Source organism: Salmo salar, chromosome 20 (assembly GCF_965601325.2).
Source record: "Salmo salar chromosome 20, fSalSal1, whole genome shotgun sequence".
NCBI classification, from domain to species: domain Eukaryota; kingdom Metazoa; phylum Chordata; class Actinopteri; order Salmoniformes; family Salmonidae; genus Salmo; species Salmo salar.
Window position 1 is genome coordinate 28451514 of NC_138310.1, and position 14544 is coordinate 28466057.

Here is a 14544-nt window from a genome sequence, read left to right on the forward strand (position 1 = left end):
GATGTAAAATGCTGTTTTTATATATATGAACTTTATCGAACAAAAGAATGCATGTATTGTGTAACATGATGTCCTAGGTGTGTCATCTGATGAAGATTGTCAAAGGTTAGTGCTGCATTTAGCTGTTTTTTGGTTATTTGTGATGCATGTGGTTGGTCGGAAAATGGCTATGTGGCTACTTTTACGATATACTCCTCTAACATAATCTAATGTTTTGCTTTTGCTGTAAAGCCTTTTTAAAATCGGACAACGCGGTTCGATTCAGGAGAGGTGTATCTATAAAACAATATAATTTGAAAAAAAAATTGAAAAAAAAAAAAGTATTACATTTTGTTATGCTAATGGCGATATGATTTTTCGCTGGATGTCCGCCGCACAGGGGTTAACAAGTGACATCAATTTTTTTCTTTTTTACCTTTATTTAACCAGGTAGGCCAGTTGAGAACAAGTTCTCCTTGACAACTGCGACCTGGCCAAGATAAAGCAAAGCAAAGCGACAAAAACAACAGCCTTAAATGTACAGTCAATAACACAATAGAAAAATCTGTATACAGTGTGTGCAAATGAAGTAATGAGGTAAGGCAATAAATTGGCAAATAGTGGCGAAGTAATTACAATTTAGCAATTTACACTGGAGTGATGTGTGTGCAGATTAGGATGTGCAAGGAGAAATACCGGTGTGCAAAAGAGCAGAAAAACTAAAACAAAAATGGGGATGAGGTAGGTAGTTGGATGAGCAATTTAAAGATGGGCTATGTACAGCTGCAGCGATCAGTAAGCTGCTTTGACAGCCGATGCTTGAAATAGTGAGGGAGATAAGTCTCCAACTTCAGTGATTTTTGCAATTCGTTAGTCATTGGCAGCAGAGAACTGGAAGGAAAGGAGGCCAAAGTAGGTGTTGGCTTTGGGGATGACCAGTGAAATATACCTGCTGGAGCGCGTGCTATGGGTGGGTGTTGCTATGGTGATTAGTGAGCTGAGATAAGGCGGGGCTTTACCTAGCAAAGACTTATAGATGACCTGGAGCTAGTGGGTTTGGCGACGAATATGTAGCGAGGACCAGCCAACAAGAGCATACAGGGCGCAGTGGTGGGTAGTATATGGGGCTTTGGTGACAAAACGGATGGCACTGTGATAGACTGCATCGCCGAAGTCAAGGATCGGTAGGATAGTCATTTTACAAAGGTATGTTTGGCAGCATGAGTGAAGGAGGCTTTGTTGCGAAACAGGAAGCCGATTCTAGATTTAACTTTGGATTGGAGATGATTAATGTGAGTCTGGAAGGAGAGTTTACAGTCTAGCCAGACACCTAAGTATTTGAAGTTGTCCACATATTTTAAGTCAGAACCATCCAGAGTAGCGATGCTCGTCGGGCAGGCAGCGATCGGTTGAAGAGCATGCATTTCATTATACTACCATTTAAGAGCAGTTGGATGCAACACGGAATGAGTGTTGTACGGCGCTGAAGCTTGTTTGGAGGTTTGTTAGCACAGTGTCCAAAGAAGGGCCAGATGTATACAGAATGGTGTCGTCTGCATAGTGGTGGATCAAGGAATCACCAGCAGCAAGAGCGACATCATTGATATATACAGAGAAGAGAGTCGGCCTGAGAATTGAACCCTGTGGCACCCCCATAGAGACTGCCAGAGGTCCGGACAACAGGCCCTTCGATTTGACACGCTGAACTCGGTCTGAGAAACAGTCATTTGAGAAACCAAGGCTGTCGAGTCTGCCGATAAGAATGTGGTGATTGACAGAGTCGAAAGCCTTGGCCAGGTCGATGAATACGGCTGCACAGTATTGTCTCTTATCGATGGCGGTTATGATATTGTTTAGGACCTTGAGCGTGGCTGAGGTGCACCCATGACCAGCTCGGAAACCAGATTGCATAGCGGAGAAGGTACGGTGGGAATCGAAATGGTCGGTGATCTGTTTGTTCACTTGGCTTTCGAAGACTTTAGAAAAGGCAGGGCAGGATGGATATAGGTCTGTAACAGTTTGGGTCTAGAGTGTCTCCCCCTTTGAAGAGGGGGATGACCGCGGCCGCTTTACAATCTTTAGGAATCTCAGACGATACGAAAGAGGTTGAACAGACTAGTAATAGAGGTTGCAACAATGGCGGCGGATAATTTTAGGAAGAGAGGGTCCAGTTGCTGCAGGGGGTGCAGAGCTGTTGGTCGGGGTAGCCAGGTGGAAAGCATGGCCAGCCATAGAGAAATGCTTATTGAAATTCGATTATCGTTGATTTATCAGTGGTGACAGTGTTTCCTATCCTCTGTGCAGTGGGCAGCTGGAAGGAGGTACTCTTATTCTCCATGGACTTTAGTGTCCCAAAACGTTTTGGAATTAGTACTGCAGGATGCAAATTTCTGTTTGAAAAAGCTAGCCTTTGCTTTCCTAACCGACCGTGTATTGGTTCCTGACTTCCCTGAAAAGTTGCATATTGCGGGGACTATTCGAAGCTAATGCAGTACGCCACAGGGTGTTTTTGTGCTGGTCAAGGGCAGTCAGGTCTGGAGTGAACCAAGGGCTATATCTGTTCTTAGTTCTACATTTTCTTAACGGGGTATGCTTATTTAAGATGGTGAGGAAAGCACTTTTAAAGAACAACCAGGCATCCTCCTGAAAGCTATAAGGGATCACAGCTTTCACCTGGATTCAAATCAAACGGTCACATGCGCCAAATACAAGTGTAGACCTTAACATAAAATGCTTACTCACAAGCTCTTGCAGTTCAAGAGTTTAAAAAACATTTACCAAATAAACAAAATTATAAAAAGTAACAAGTTAACGAGGCTACAGTTGAAGTCGGAAGTTTACATACACACACACACACCTTCAGCAAATACATTTAAACTCAGTTTTCCACAATTCCTGACATTTAATCCTAGTAAAAATGTCCTGTCTTAGGTCAGTTAGGATCACCACTATTTTAAGAATGTGAAATGTCAGAATAATAGTACAGAAAATGATTTATTTCAGCTTTTATTTCTTTCATCATATTCCCAGTGGGCCAGAAGTTTATATACACTCAATTAGTATTCGGTAGCATTGCCTTTAAATTGTTTAATTTGGGTCAAACGTTTTGGGTAGCCTTCCACAAGCTTCCCACAATAAGTTGGGTGAATTTTGGCCCATTCCTCCTGAAAGAGCTGGTGGAACTGAGTCAGGTTTGTAGGCCTCCTTGCTCACACATGCTTTTTCAGTTCTGCTCACAAACATTCTATAGGATTGAGGTCAGGGCTTTGAGATGGCCACTCCAATACCTTGACTTTGTTGTCCTTAAGCCATTTTGCCACAACTTTGGAAGTATGCTTGGAGTCATTGTCCATTTGGAAGACCCATTTGCGACCAAGCTTTAACTTCCTGACTGATGTCTTGAGATGTTGCTTCAATATATCCACATAATTGTCCTTTCTCCTGATGGCATCTATTTTGTGAAGTGCACCAGTCCCTCCTGCAGCAAAGCACCCCCACAACATGATACTATCACCCCCGTGCTTTACGGTTGGGATGGTGTTGTTCGGCTTGCAAGCCTCCCTCTTTTTCCTCCTAACATAACGATGGTCATTATGGCCAAACAGTTCTATTTGTGTTTCATCAGCCCAGAGGACATTTCTCCAAAAACTACGATCTTTGTCCCCATGTGCAGTTGCAAACCGTAGTCTGGCTTTTTTTAATGGCGGTTTTGGAGCAGTGGCTTCTTCCTTGCTGAGCAGCCTTTCAGGTCATGTCGATATAGGACTCGTTTTACTGTGGATATAGATACTTTTGTACCTGTTTCCTCCAGCATCTTCACAAGGTCCTTTGCTGTTATTCTGGGATTGATTTGCACTTCTCACACCAAAGTACGTTCATCTCTAGGAGATAGAACGCATCTCGAGCGGTTTGACGGCAGCGTGGTCCCATGGTGTTTATACTTGCATACTATTGTTTGTACAGATGAACGTGGTACCTTCAGGGGTTAGGAAATTGCTCCCAAGGATGACCAGACTTGTGGAGGTCTACAATTTTGTTTCTGGAGGTCTAGGCTGATTTGTTTTGATTTCCCCATGATGTCAATCAAAGAGGCACTGAGTTTGAAGGTAGGCCTTGAAATACATCCACAGGTACACCTCCAATTGACTCAAATGATGTCAATTAGCCTATCAGAAGCTTCTGAAGCCATGACATCATTTTCTGGAATTTTCAAGCTGTTTAAAGGCACAGTCAACTTAGTGTATGTAAACTTCTGACCCACTGGAATTGTGATACAGTGAATTATAAGTGAAATAATCAGTCTGTAAACAATTGTTGGGAAAATTACTTGTGTCATGAACAAAGTAGATGTCCTAACCGACTTGCCAAAACTATAGTTTGTTAACAAGAAATTTGTGGAGTGGTTGAAAAACAAAATTGAATGACTCCAACCTAAGTGTATGTAAACTTCCAACTTCAACTGTATATATAGGGGGTAGCGAGTCGGTGTGCGGGGGTACAGGTTAGAGGTCATTTGTACATTGAATGTAGGGGTGACGTGACTATACATAGATAATAAACAACGAGTAGCAGCAGTGTACAAAACAATGTAAATGTTTTTTGGGGGGCTAGTCCGGTGGCCTTTTGATTAATTGTTCAGCTTGGGGATAGAAGCTGTTCAGGAGCCTTTTAGTCCTAGACTTGGCGCTCCAGTACCGCTTGCCGTGCAGTAGAAGAGAAAACAGTCTATAACTTGGGTGACTGGATTCTCTGACAATTTTATGGGCTTTCCTCTGACACCGCCTATTATATAGGTCCTGGATGGCAGGAAGCTTGGCCCCAGTGATGTACTGATGTTCTCTGAGTAAATAACAAGCATTTTTAAAACTATCTGTTTGAGACAAGTTTGAGGTGAGGTTTTTGAAGTGTTTTTCTCCAATTTATGCTTTGACCACAAATACGAGTATAGGACGAGTCAACAACATTATTTAGGTATAAGTTAACAGAATAGGGCACTGGGCCACCACGAGCCGCCAGAACAACTTCAACAGGCCTTGGCATAGATTCTACAAGTGTCTGGATCTCTATTGGAGGGATGCCACAGCATTCTTCCACAAGAAATTCCATAATTTGGTGCTTTGTTGATGGTGGTGGAAAACACTGTCTCAGGCGCCGCTCCAGAATCTCCCATAAGTGTTCAATTGGGTTGAGATCTGGTGACAGACACACAAACAATGGGTATGTAATAAACATCATCATATAAGAAATATGACACCTTATAAATGTTCATTGTTAACCTAGATACCTGGCTTTATGAGAGAGGTGAGTGCCACTAAATGGAGGGAATGGGGTCATTCTTCATGATAAAGTTTCACAACAGTAATATCTTCAAAACAGTTCTTATTGTACCAGGAGGGATATCATAGACTGGGAGTATCAGGATAGAGCTACAGATGTAGGATCTTAATTTGATCACTTTTGTTGCTGCGAACTTTGTGCCCAGCAGGAAATGCAAACTTGTACTCTATTTGAGTTTTAAAAAGGCTTCAAGTTTGTCATTTTCACTTTGAAATTTCAGACTTGATTTTCCCTAAAGAAAAATGCATCAACCTCTACAGAAATGTCTGTTAATTATTAAACACATAATTCTAAATTTCCTGATTTCCGGATTATTTTCCTGCTGGAGCAAACTGGCTCTAATTAAGATCCTACATCTGTACATGGTGACAGGTAACTTAAGTGGGCCATTCTCCAGAAGTTTCACCTACTAAAACCTGAGGGATGTCAACCAAAGCACTACTAGCAAGAGCCGCAGTCTCCCTGCCAAGGTAAGGTAGGCTGTACCAAAGTACAGCAACAATGAGAGCAAATACTTGTGACAAGTTGTATCCAATACTGCATTTCAGCTCCAAAAACACACGCCGCTTTCCATTTCTGAACTAACTAAATAGGTCGAGCATTACACTTGTGATGAGCAGAATAGGTTAAAAACAGCAAAGAAATCTCATTGTCTTTATAAAAAATTAGAGGTTTGACAAACACACAAAACAGTGAGTAAAGTAAAGGCTCATGTCCCCATCTAAACAAACAGTGCCATTAGGGTAATATGGTTGGCCTCTACCCAGGGGAAGGGCACCGAGGGGCCAGGTGAAACACACCAGGGAGGGTAATCCAATAGTTGACCTGAACAGCCTTGCAACTGCTACAAGTGAAATTCCAGCCATAATTCTGCCACAGCAAGACATAAAAGCAACAAATTAGAGCCATGAATGGAAAGAGGATTTCACTTCGTAGGGAAGAGTCTAAAACTGAGGGATGAAACTCTCCATGTGGGTAAAGAAGCAGAGCATTTAGGTAGTGATTGCATGACTGATCAAAACTCATTTCCTCATGGCTCTTGTCCCTCTGCAGCAGACATATGGTGAGCAATATGTTTAAGCACATTTGTCCATTAAAATAACATCAAATTGATTAGAAATACAGTGCAGATATTGTTAATGTTGTAAATGACTATTGTAGCTGAAAACAGCAGATTTTTTTTAATGGAATATCTACATAGGCGTACAGAGGCCCATTATCAGCAACCATCACTCCTGTGTTCCAATGGCACGTTGTGGTAGCCTTTTTAAAATGGTAAACTTGGATTAGCTATTTGATCATTAGAAAACCCTTTTGCAATTGTGTAAGCACAGCTGAAAACTTGTGCTGATTTAAAGAAGCAATAAATCTGGCATGCTTTAGACTAGTTGAGTATCTGGAGCATCAGCATTTGCGGGTTCGATTACAGGCTCAAAAGGGCCAGAAACAAAGGCCTTACTTCTGAAACTCGTCAGTCTATTCTTGTTCTGAGAAATGATGGCTATTCAAATTGCCAAGAAATTGAAGATCTCATACAACGCTGTGTACTACTCCCTTCACAGAACATCGCAAACTGTCTCTAACCAGAATAGAAAGAGTGGGAGGCCCCGGTGCACAACTGAGCAAGAAAACAAGTACATTAGTGTCTCGTTTTGAGAAACAGACACCTCACAAGTCCTCAACTGGCAGCTTCATGATATAGTACCCACAAAACACCAGTCTCAACGTCAACAGTGAAGAGGGGACTCCAGGAGGCTGGCCTTCAAGGCAAAGTTCCTCTGTCCAGTGTCTGTGTTCTTTTGCCTATCTTAATCTATTGGCCAGTCTGAGATATGTTTTTTTTTTCTTTGCAACTCTACCTAGAAGGCCAGCATCCCGGAGTCGCCTCTTCATGTTGACACTGGTGTTTTTAGGGTACTATTTAAATTGACCAAAAAAAAGTGCTTTTCTTTCAAAAACAAGGACATTTCTAAGTGACCCCAAACTTTTGAACGGTAGTGTATATAGAAACGCAATACATATTGCGATCGTGATAATATCGCATCATGAGGTCCCTAGCAATTCCCAGCGCTACATGTAGGGCTAATAACTATATTTCACTTTTGCTCTTCTTGGCAAATTCATGTAGCCTACCTTCCACCATCACAACAGCTACCATATTGTTACCCCACCACCGTCCTCCCCTCAATGCTTTCCCTCCACTTCTCATTCCCTCCACCCTTCATGTGAAAATGACATCATAGCTGCAGCAGCCTCCTGAGGGGCTTGGCTGCTCCTCATCAGACAGGGCCCTGGGCAGAGCCCTGGGAGCAACGAGGCAGCCAGTCAGTCAATTCCAGCCTGCATGGAAAGTGAGTGACAGGGAAGGCCAGTCCTCAGTCATGCCAGCTCAACTATCTCCTTCTTCATGACAAACATGTTTCTTTTTACACATATCTTTTTCACATTGCAGGTGTAATGAGTCAGGCCCAATGACTCAGTATTTTATGGCAAAGAAGCAGTCTAATGAAAGAAAATAAAGCTCAGCTAATGCTATGGTCCCAGTTCTTGATATAACGATGATTGTTCTCATCTTTGAAACAAATCCACCCTCTACTCCTCAGTAAGGGCTAGTGCCTAGTGGAGACATACAACCTTCCTGCCTGCTGGAGGCTCGTGTCTTTGTTGAGTTTAGCATGACTACAGTTTATATTAACAGTTAGCACCCCCAACTGGTCGAGGTGTACTATCAATTCAAAAACAGGACTTTGACTGTAACTATCATTTCTATATGAGTGACATCACATGCCATTGGGGTGATTTGTGTAGGCTTAACTGTTATATTTTGTTATATCAGAAAGTGGTCATGTTATTGTTTGGAATTATCTTGCATTTTGTGATGGGATTAAAGCATTGGCTAAAGTTAATATGGACTCATGGTTCATCTGACAAATAAAAACACTTCAACACAAGGAGCAGTAACATGAGTCCCTTTGTCATCTTGGAAGTGTTCAAGATGGCAAAGGGATGACATTTTTTTTACTTGTCTGTATTGTCAGACTACTCTCTGTATGGGAAATTAATAGGCCTCTACCACATGACATGGCTGTATGAAGTTATGCCACATTTCACCTCATTGACAGTTCTTTTAGAAGACATTATATAAATCAGTATATAGAACAGAACATGCTGTCCATAATAACACTGGTTTTGGCAAAAGTAGCTAGCTAAATGTTAACATTTTGGTCTACCAGATTTTATGGCACCACTGCAGTACCGTTTCACAGAAAAAAAATTGTTAACTAGCTTGCTAGCCAGCTTTCTTCTCCATTCTGCTGGTGAATGTAGTAAACAGAACCGACCTTGTTTAAAAACACTTCCATTTAACGAGCAAACTAGCTACTACTAACTAGTTGTGGGTTTTAAAGTTCAAGCTTGTAACAACGTTGTGTGCAATAAAATGCTGTTTAATACATACTCAGAGTGATAAAATAACAAGGTACCTATGCATGATAAGAATGCAAACTAGGTACCTAATGCCATAGTAATTTGGAAATGGCAAGCAGTAGCTAGCTAATGTTGGTCATTAGCATGTTAACGTTAAATCAATTGCTAATTAGTTAAAGAAAATAAGTATATGCTATCTAACTAGGTAGCCTACGTGTATTGTGGGTTAGTTGGGTAGTTACCTAATAACTTTATTGGCTCGCAATAGCATTGTTACTGAGATGCAACTTTGCTTGCTAGCTTTTCCAACCAGCTTGCTAGTGATGGAGTTGAGCCTAGTACTAAGCTAGCTTATCCCATCGCTACAAAAAAACACTAGCTACAAGGCCTACATATGTTACTCCCACGTATCCCCGGTGATATTCTTGCGCGCTTTCTTGACATTTCTAGAACGTCTCTCCAGCTATTTCCAAACTTACCTCCCCCGCGTTGGTGGTGGTAGTGCTGGCTGTGGATGCAGCGCTTGGGGTAGGGGAGCGCTGCAAAGTAACCAGAGCCATGACTGGGAGAATCTGCACAGGCCGGTGTAGCCTACCCAGAGAATGGTTTTATTTCGGGTGAAGAACCTGAGGAAGTTGCTTCTTGATGTCAACGTCTATTGCGGTCGAAGCAGAGAATTTCATCGTCGTTATTAAATTTCCATCGTCCTAAAATCTGGCAGCCAGTGCCTCAGTTGTTGCTTTTGAATGTTCTCCAATAAAAATACATTCATGTAATGTTAAGAACGTGCAGTGCAGACACACATCGTTCCTCATGCTGCGGCTTTCACACTAGCTAGCCTCTGTTGCCTGCACAAAACAGCTTCAACCAGGCAGGAGGATGTAGGGATGCGAGCGTATACCATAATGCCAGCCAACCAGACAGCTAGAGCTGCTGTCTGTGTGTTGATGCTGAATTCAAACATTCAGTGAGTGGTCTGGTCCAATGGATGTTATCAAAATCTGTCTTCCAGTTTAAACAGTGTATTTCACTTTGCCTGTCGGTAAAAATACATTTGAAAAATAACTTAATTTCTCAAAAGTGCCATGCTTTCCCATGTGTTTTACTGGGAGATTTGCGTGAAAATTCGAAAGGAATTTTTGCCACGAATCCTCATGTCAAAATGTTAATTCGTGAGCGGATTCGATTATGCTGAACTCTGGGGGAGTGGGCTAAAGTCCGTCACGTCACTGGTAATGGGGACATACATAAATACCAACAAAATGACATTTTGGTCAGTGTGTGTGTGTTAACTATTTAGCTGTACTAGAAAGCTTAAAAGGCCGCCAAAATTGTAAATATCGGTATAGGTTTTTTTTGTATCAGCCAAACATTTCATATCAGTGCATCCCTAGTTTCAGATGTTCTAGGAAGATGGGCAGGGACTTTGCTGTCCTAGCTTCAGGGGGAAGCTTGTTCCACCATTGGAGTGCCAGGACAGAAAAGAGCTTGGACAGGGCTGAAAGGGAGCTGGGATGGCCAAGAGACCCGAGGTGGCAGAATGGAGCGCTCGGGTTGTGGTGCAGGGTTAAAGCATAGCCTGAAGTTAGGGAGGGGCAGTTCCTCTTGCTGTTCTATAGCTAAGCACCATGGTCTTGTAGTAGATGCGAGCTTCGACTGGAAGCCAGTGGAGTGTGCAGAGGAGCAGGGTGACATGAGATTACTTGGGAAGGTTGAAAACCAGGTGGGCTGCAGTGTTCTGGATAAGTCGCACACGTAGGGAGCCCAGCCAACAGCGAGTTGCAGTGGTCCAGACAGGAGAGGACAAGTGCCTGGATTAGGACCTACGCCGCTTCCTGTGTGAGGTAGGGTCGTACTCTACGGATGTTGTAGAGCATGAACCTGCAGGAGCGGGTCACTGCTTTGATGTTGGCAGAGAACGACAGGGTGTTGTCCAGGGTCACGCCAAGGTTCCTTGCACACTGGGAGGGCGACACTGTGGAGATGTCAACCGTGATGGAGAGGTCTTTGAGCAGTTCCGTCTTGTCGAGGTTGAGCTAGAGGTGTTGGGCCGACATCCAAGTTGAGATATGTTTTTTATTTTTATTTAACCTTTGTTTAACAAGCGTGAATCAACAAGCAGTTACAGAGGGAGAGAAGTTCTATTTTATTTATTTTATCTTTATTTAACTAGGCAAGTCAGTTAAGAACAAATTCTTATTCACAATGATGGCCTAGGAACAGTGGGTTAACTGCCTTGTTCAGGGGCAGAACAGATTTATACCTTGTCAGCTCGGGGATTCAATCTAGCACCTTTAGGTTACTGGCCCAACGCTCTAACCACTTAGCTACCTGCCACCCCATCTGCCAGGTACGCAGAGATGCATGTCACAACCTGGGTGTCAGAAAGGGGAAAGGAAAAAAGTAGTTGAGTGTCATACGCATAGCAATGATAGGAGAGACCATGTGAGGATATGACTGAGCCAAGAGTGTGCATAGCCTGAGACGCCCAGCCCTGAGAGGGTGGAGAGGAGGATCTGAGGGTTCACAGTGATGAAGGCAGCAGATAGATCTAGGAGGATGAGAACAGAGGAGAGAGAGTCAGCTTTGGCATTGCGGAGAGCCTCCATGACACAGAGAAGAGCAGTCTCGGTTGAGTGACCCATATTGAAGCCTGACTGGTTAGGGTCAAGAAGATCGTTCTGAGAGAGAGAGCGAGAAAGTGTATCAGAGACAGCACACTTAAGTGTTTTGGAAAGAAAATAAAGAAGGGATACAGGTCTATAGTTTTTGATGTCAGATGAGTCGAGTGTTGATTTCTTGAGGAGGGGAGCAACTCGTGCCATTTTGAAGTCAGAGGGGATGCAGCCAGTGTTCAGGAATGAGATGAGGGAAGTAAGGAATGGGAGAAGGTCTCCAGAGATGGTCTGAGAAGGGAGGAGGGGATGGGGTCGAGCGGGCAGGTTGTCGGGTGGCCAGACCTCACTAGTCGCAGGATGTCGTCTGGAGAGAGAGGGGAGAAAGAGGTCAAGGTGTAGGACAGTTTGTGTGAGTGAGACCAGTGGACTCAATAGGCTGAGTGAATGAGTTGTGGATGTCATCAACCTTTTTTTCAAAGTGGTTGAAAAAGTCGTCCGCAGAGGGAGGAGGGAGGGGGAGCGGTGGAGGGTTAAGGAGGGAGGAGAGGGTCGAAGAGTTTCCTATGGTTAGAGGCAGAAGCTTGAAAAGGTAGAGAGGAGGGAGTGAAAGGATGATAGGTCCTCCAGAAGTTTAGCTTTCCTCCATTTACGCTCAGCTGCCTGGGTCCCTGTTCTGTAAGCTCGCAATGAGTCACTCTGCCACAGAGCAGAAGGGGAGGGCCGAGCCGGCCGGGAGGAAAGGGGACAGTGCGGAAAGGGAGGAGAGTAGGGTTGAAGAGGCAGAATCAGGAGACAGGAGGATTTAGCAGAAGGGAGAGATAATAGGATAGAAGAGAAAAGAGTCGTGAGAGAGAGAGAGACCAAAGATTACGAAGGTGCATAACCATGTGGGTAGGGGCTGAGTGGTTAGGGTTGGAGGAAAGGGAGACAGAAAAAGAAACAAAGTAGTGATCAGAGAGACCTGGAGGGGGGTTGCAGTGTGATTAGTAGGCGAGCAGCCTCTAGTAAAGATGAGGTCAAGCATAGTGCCTGCCTAGCTAGTCGGAGGGGATTGGGAAAGGGTGAGTTCAAAAGAGGCATGGAGTTTAAAGAGAGTTGGAAGGAAATTAATCGAAGGCAGACGTTGGGAGGTTGAAGTCGCCAAGTAATAAGAGCGGTGAACCATCGTCAGGAAATTAGGTTATCAAAGTGTCAAGCTCATTGAGGAACTCTCCAAGGGAACCTGGTGGGCAATAGATGACAATAATGTTAAGCTTGAGTGGGACAAGTGACAGCATGGAATTCAAATGAGATGGACAGGTGAGAGGGGGAGAAAAGAGAATCTCCATTTAGGAGAAATTAGTAGACCCGTGCCACCACTGCAACGACCAGATGCTCTCGGACTATGAGAGAAAACACAGTTAGATGAATAAAGAGCAGCTGGGGTAGCAGTGTTCTCTGTGGAGATCCATGTCTGCTTTTGAAAGTTCTCCAATAAAAATGTATTTATGTAATATTAAGAACGTGCAGTGCAGACACATATCGTTCATCAAGGGACTGAAGGGCAGCATAGGCTGAGATGAACTCAACATTCTCAAACGCATATCGGCAGTTCCAAACACTGCCAGAGACCCGGAATTCCCCCCCCACCAAATTATTAAATCAGATTTTATTGGTCATATTTAGCAAATGTTATTGCGAAATGCTTGTGTTCCTAACTCCAACAGTGCAGTAGTATCTAACAGTGCAGTAGTATCTAAAAACAATTCAAAACAATACACACAAATCTGAAAGTAAAATAATGGAACTTCGAAAATATATATATGTTAGATTGACTAATGTCGGAGAGGCATTGACTAAAATATAGTAGAATAGAATACAGTATGAGACCAGTAAAGCAGTATGTAAACATTATTTAAACGGTATTAGAGTGATATTAGGCCAGTGATTCCAAGTCTATGTATATAGGGCAGCAGCCTGTAATGTGCAGGGTTGCGTAACCGGGTGGATGCCGGCTAGTGATGAATATTTAACATTCTGATGACCTTAAGATAAAGCTGGGACGGAGAGACTGAAAAACAGCTTCTGATGCACATGTACTGACCTCGCCTTCTGGATGATAGCGAGGTGAACAGGCCGTGGCTCTGGTGGTTGATGTCCTTGATGATCTTTTTGGCCTTCCTGTGACATCGGGTGCTGTAGGTGTCCTGGAGGGCAGGTAGTTTGCCCCCAGTGTTGCGTTAGGCAGACCACACCACTCTCTGGAGAGCCCTGCAGTTCCGGGCGGTGCAGTTGCCATACCAGGCTGTGATACAGCCTGACAAGATGCTCTCAATTGTGCATCTGTAAAAGTTTGTGAGGGTTTTTGGGGCCATGCCAAATTTCTTCAGCCTCCTGAGGTTGAAGAGGTGCTGTTGCGCCTTCTTCACCACACTGTCTGTGTGGGTGGACCATTTCAGTTTGTCAGTGATGTGTACCTCGAGCAACTTGAAGCTTTCCACCTTCTCCACTGTGGTCCTATAAATGTGAATAGGGGTGTGCTCCCTCTGCTGTTTCCTGAAGTCCACAATCAGTTCCTTTGTTTTTTAGACACTGAGTGAGAGGTTATTTTCCTGGCACCACTCTCCCAGGGCACTCACCTCCTCCCTTTAGGCTGTCTCGACATTATTGGTAATCAGGCCTACTACTGTTGTGTCGTCTGCAAACTTGATGATTGAGTTGGAGGCGTGCGTGACCACGCAGTCATGAGTCAACCAGGAGTACAGGAGGGGGCTGAGCACGCACCCTTGTGGGGCCCCTGTGTTGAGGATCAGCGAAGTGGAGGTGTTGTTTCCTACTTTAACCACCTGGGGGCGGCCCGTCAAGAAGTCCAGGACCCAATTGCACAGGGCTGGGTTCAGACCCAGGGCCCGAGCTTAATGATGAGCTTGGAGGGTACTATGGTATTGAATGCTGAGCTATTGTCAATGAACAGCATTCTTACATAGGTATTCCTCTTGTCTAGATGGGATAGGGCAGTGTGCAATGCGATGGCGATTGCATCGTCTGTGGATCTATTGGGGCGGTAAGCAAATTGTAGTGGGTCTAGGTTGTCAGGAAAGGTAGAGGTGATATGATCCTTAAGTAGCCTCTCAAAGCAGTTCTTGATGATAGATATGAGTGCTACGGGGCGATAGTCATTTAGTTCAGTTACCTTTGCTTTCTT

General features: G+C 43.8%; 1 protein-coding gene across 2 annotated transcripts in view; it reads right to left on the bottom strand.

Moving 5' to 3' along the window:
- LOC106580311 (slingshot protein phosphatase 1a) overlaps positions 1–9839 on the bottom strand; it is a 66922-nt gene extending 57083 nt beyond the window's left edge. For both annotated transcript variants that reach the window (XM_082966325.1, XM_014161183.3), the window contains exon 1: positions 9222–9839. In XM_082966325.1, coding sequence (XP_082822451.1) covers positions 9222–9302 — 81 coding nt within the window. In that variant the 5' untranslated portion in view covers positions 9303–9839. The remainder of the gene's footprint in view (positions 1–9221) is intronic.
- Between the last annotated feature and the right edge of the window lie 4705 nt (positions 9840–14544).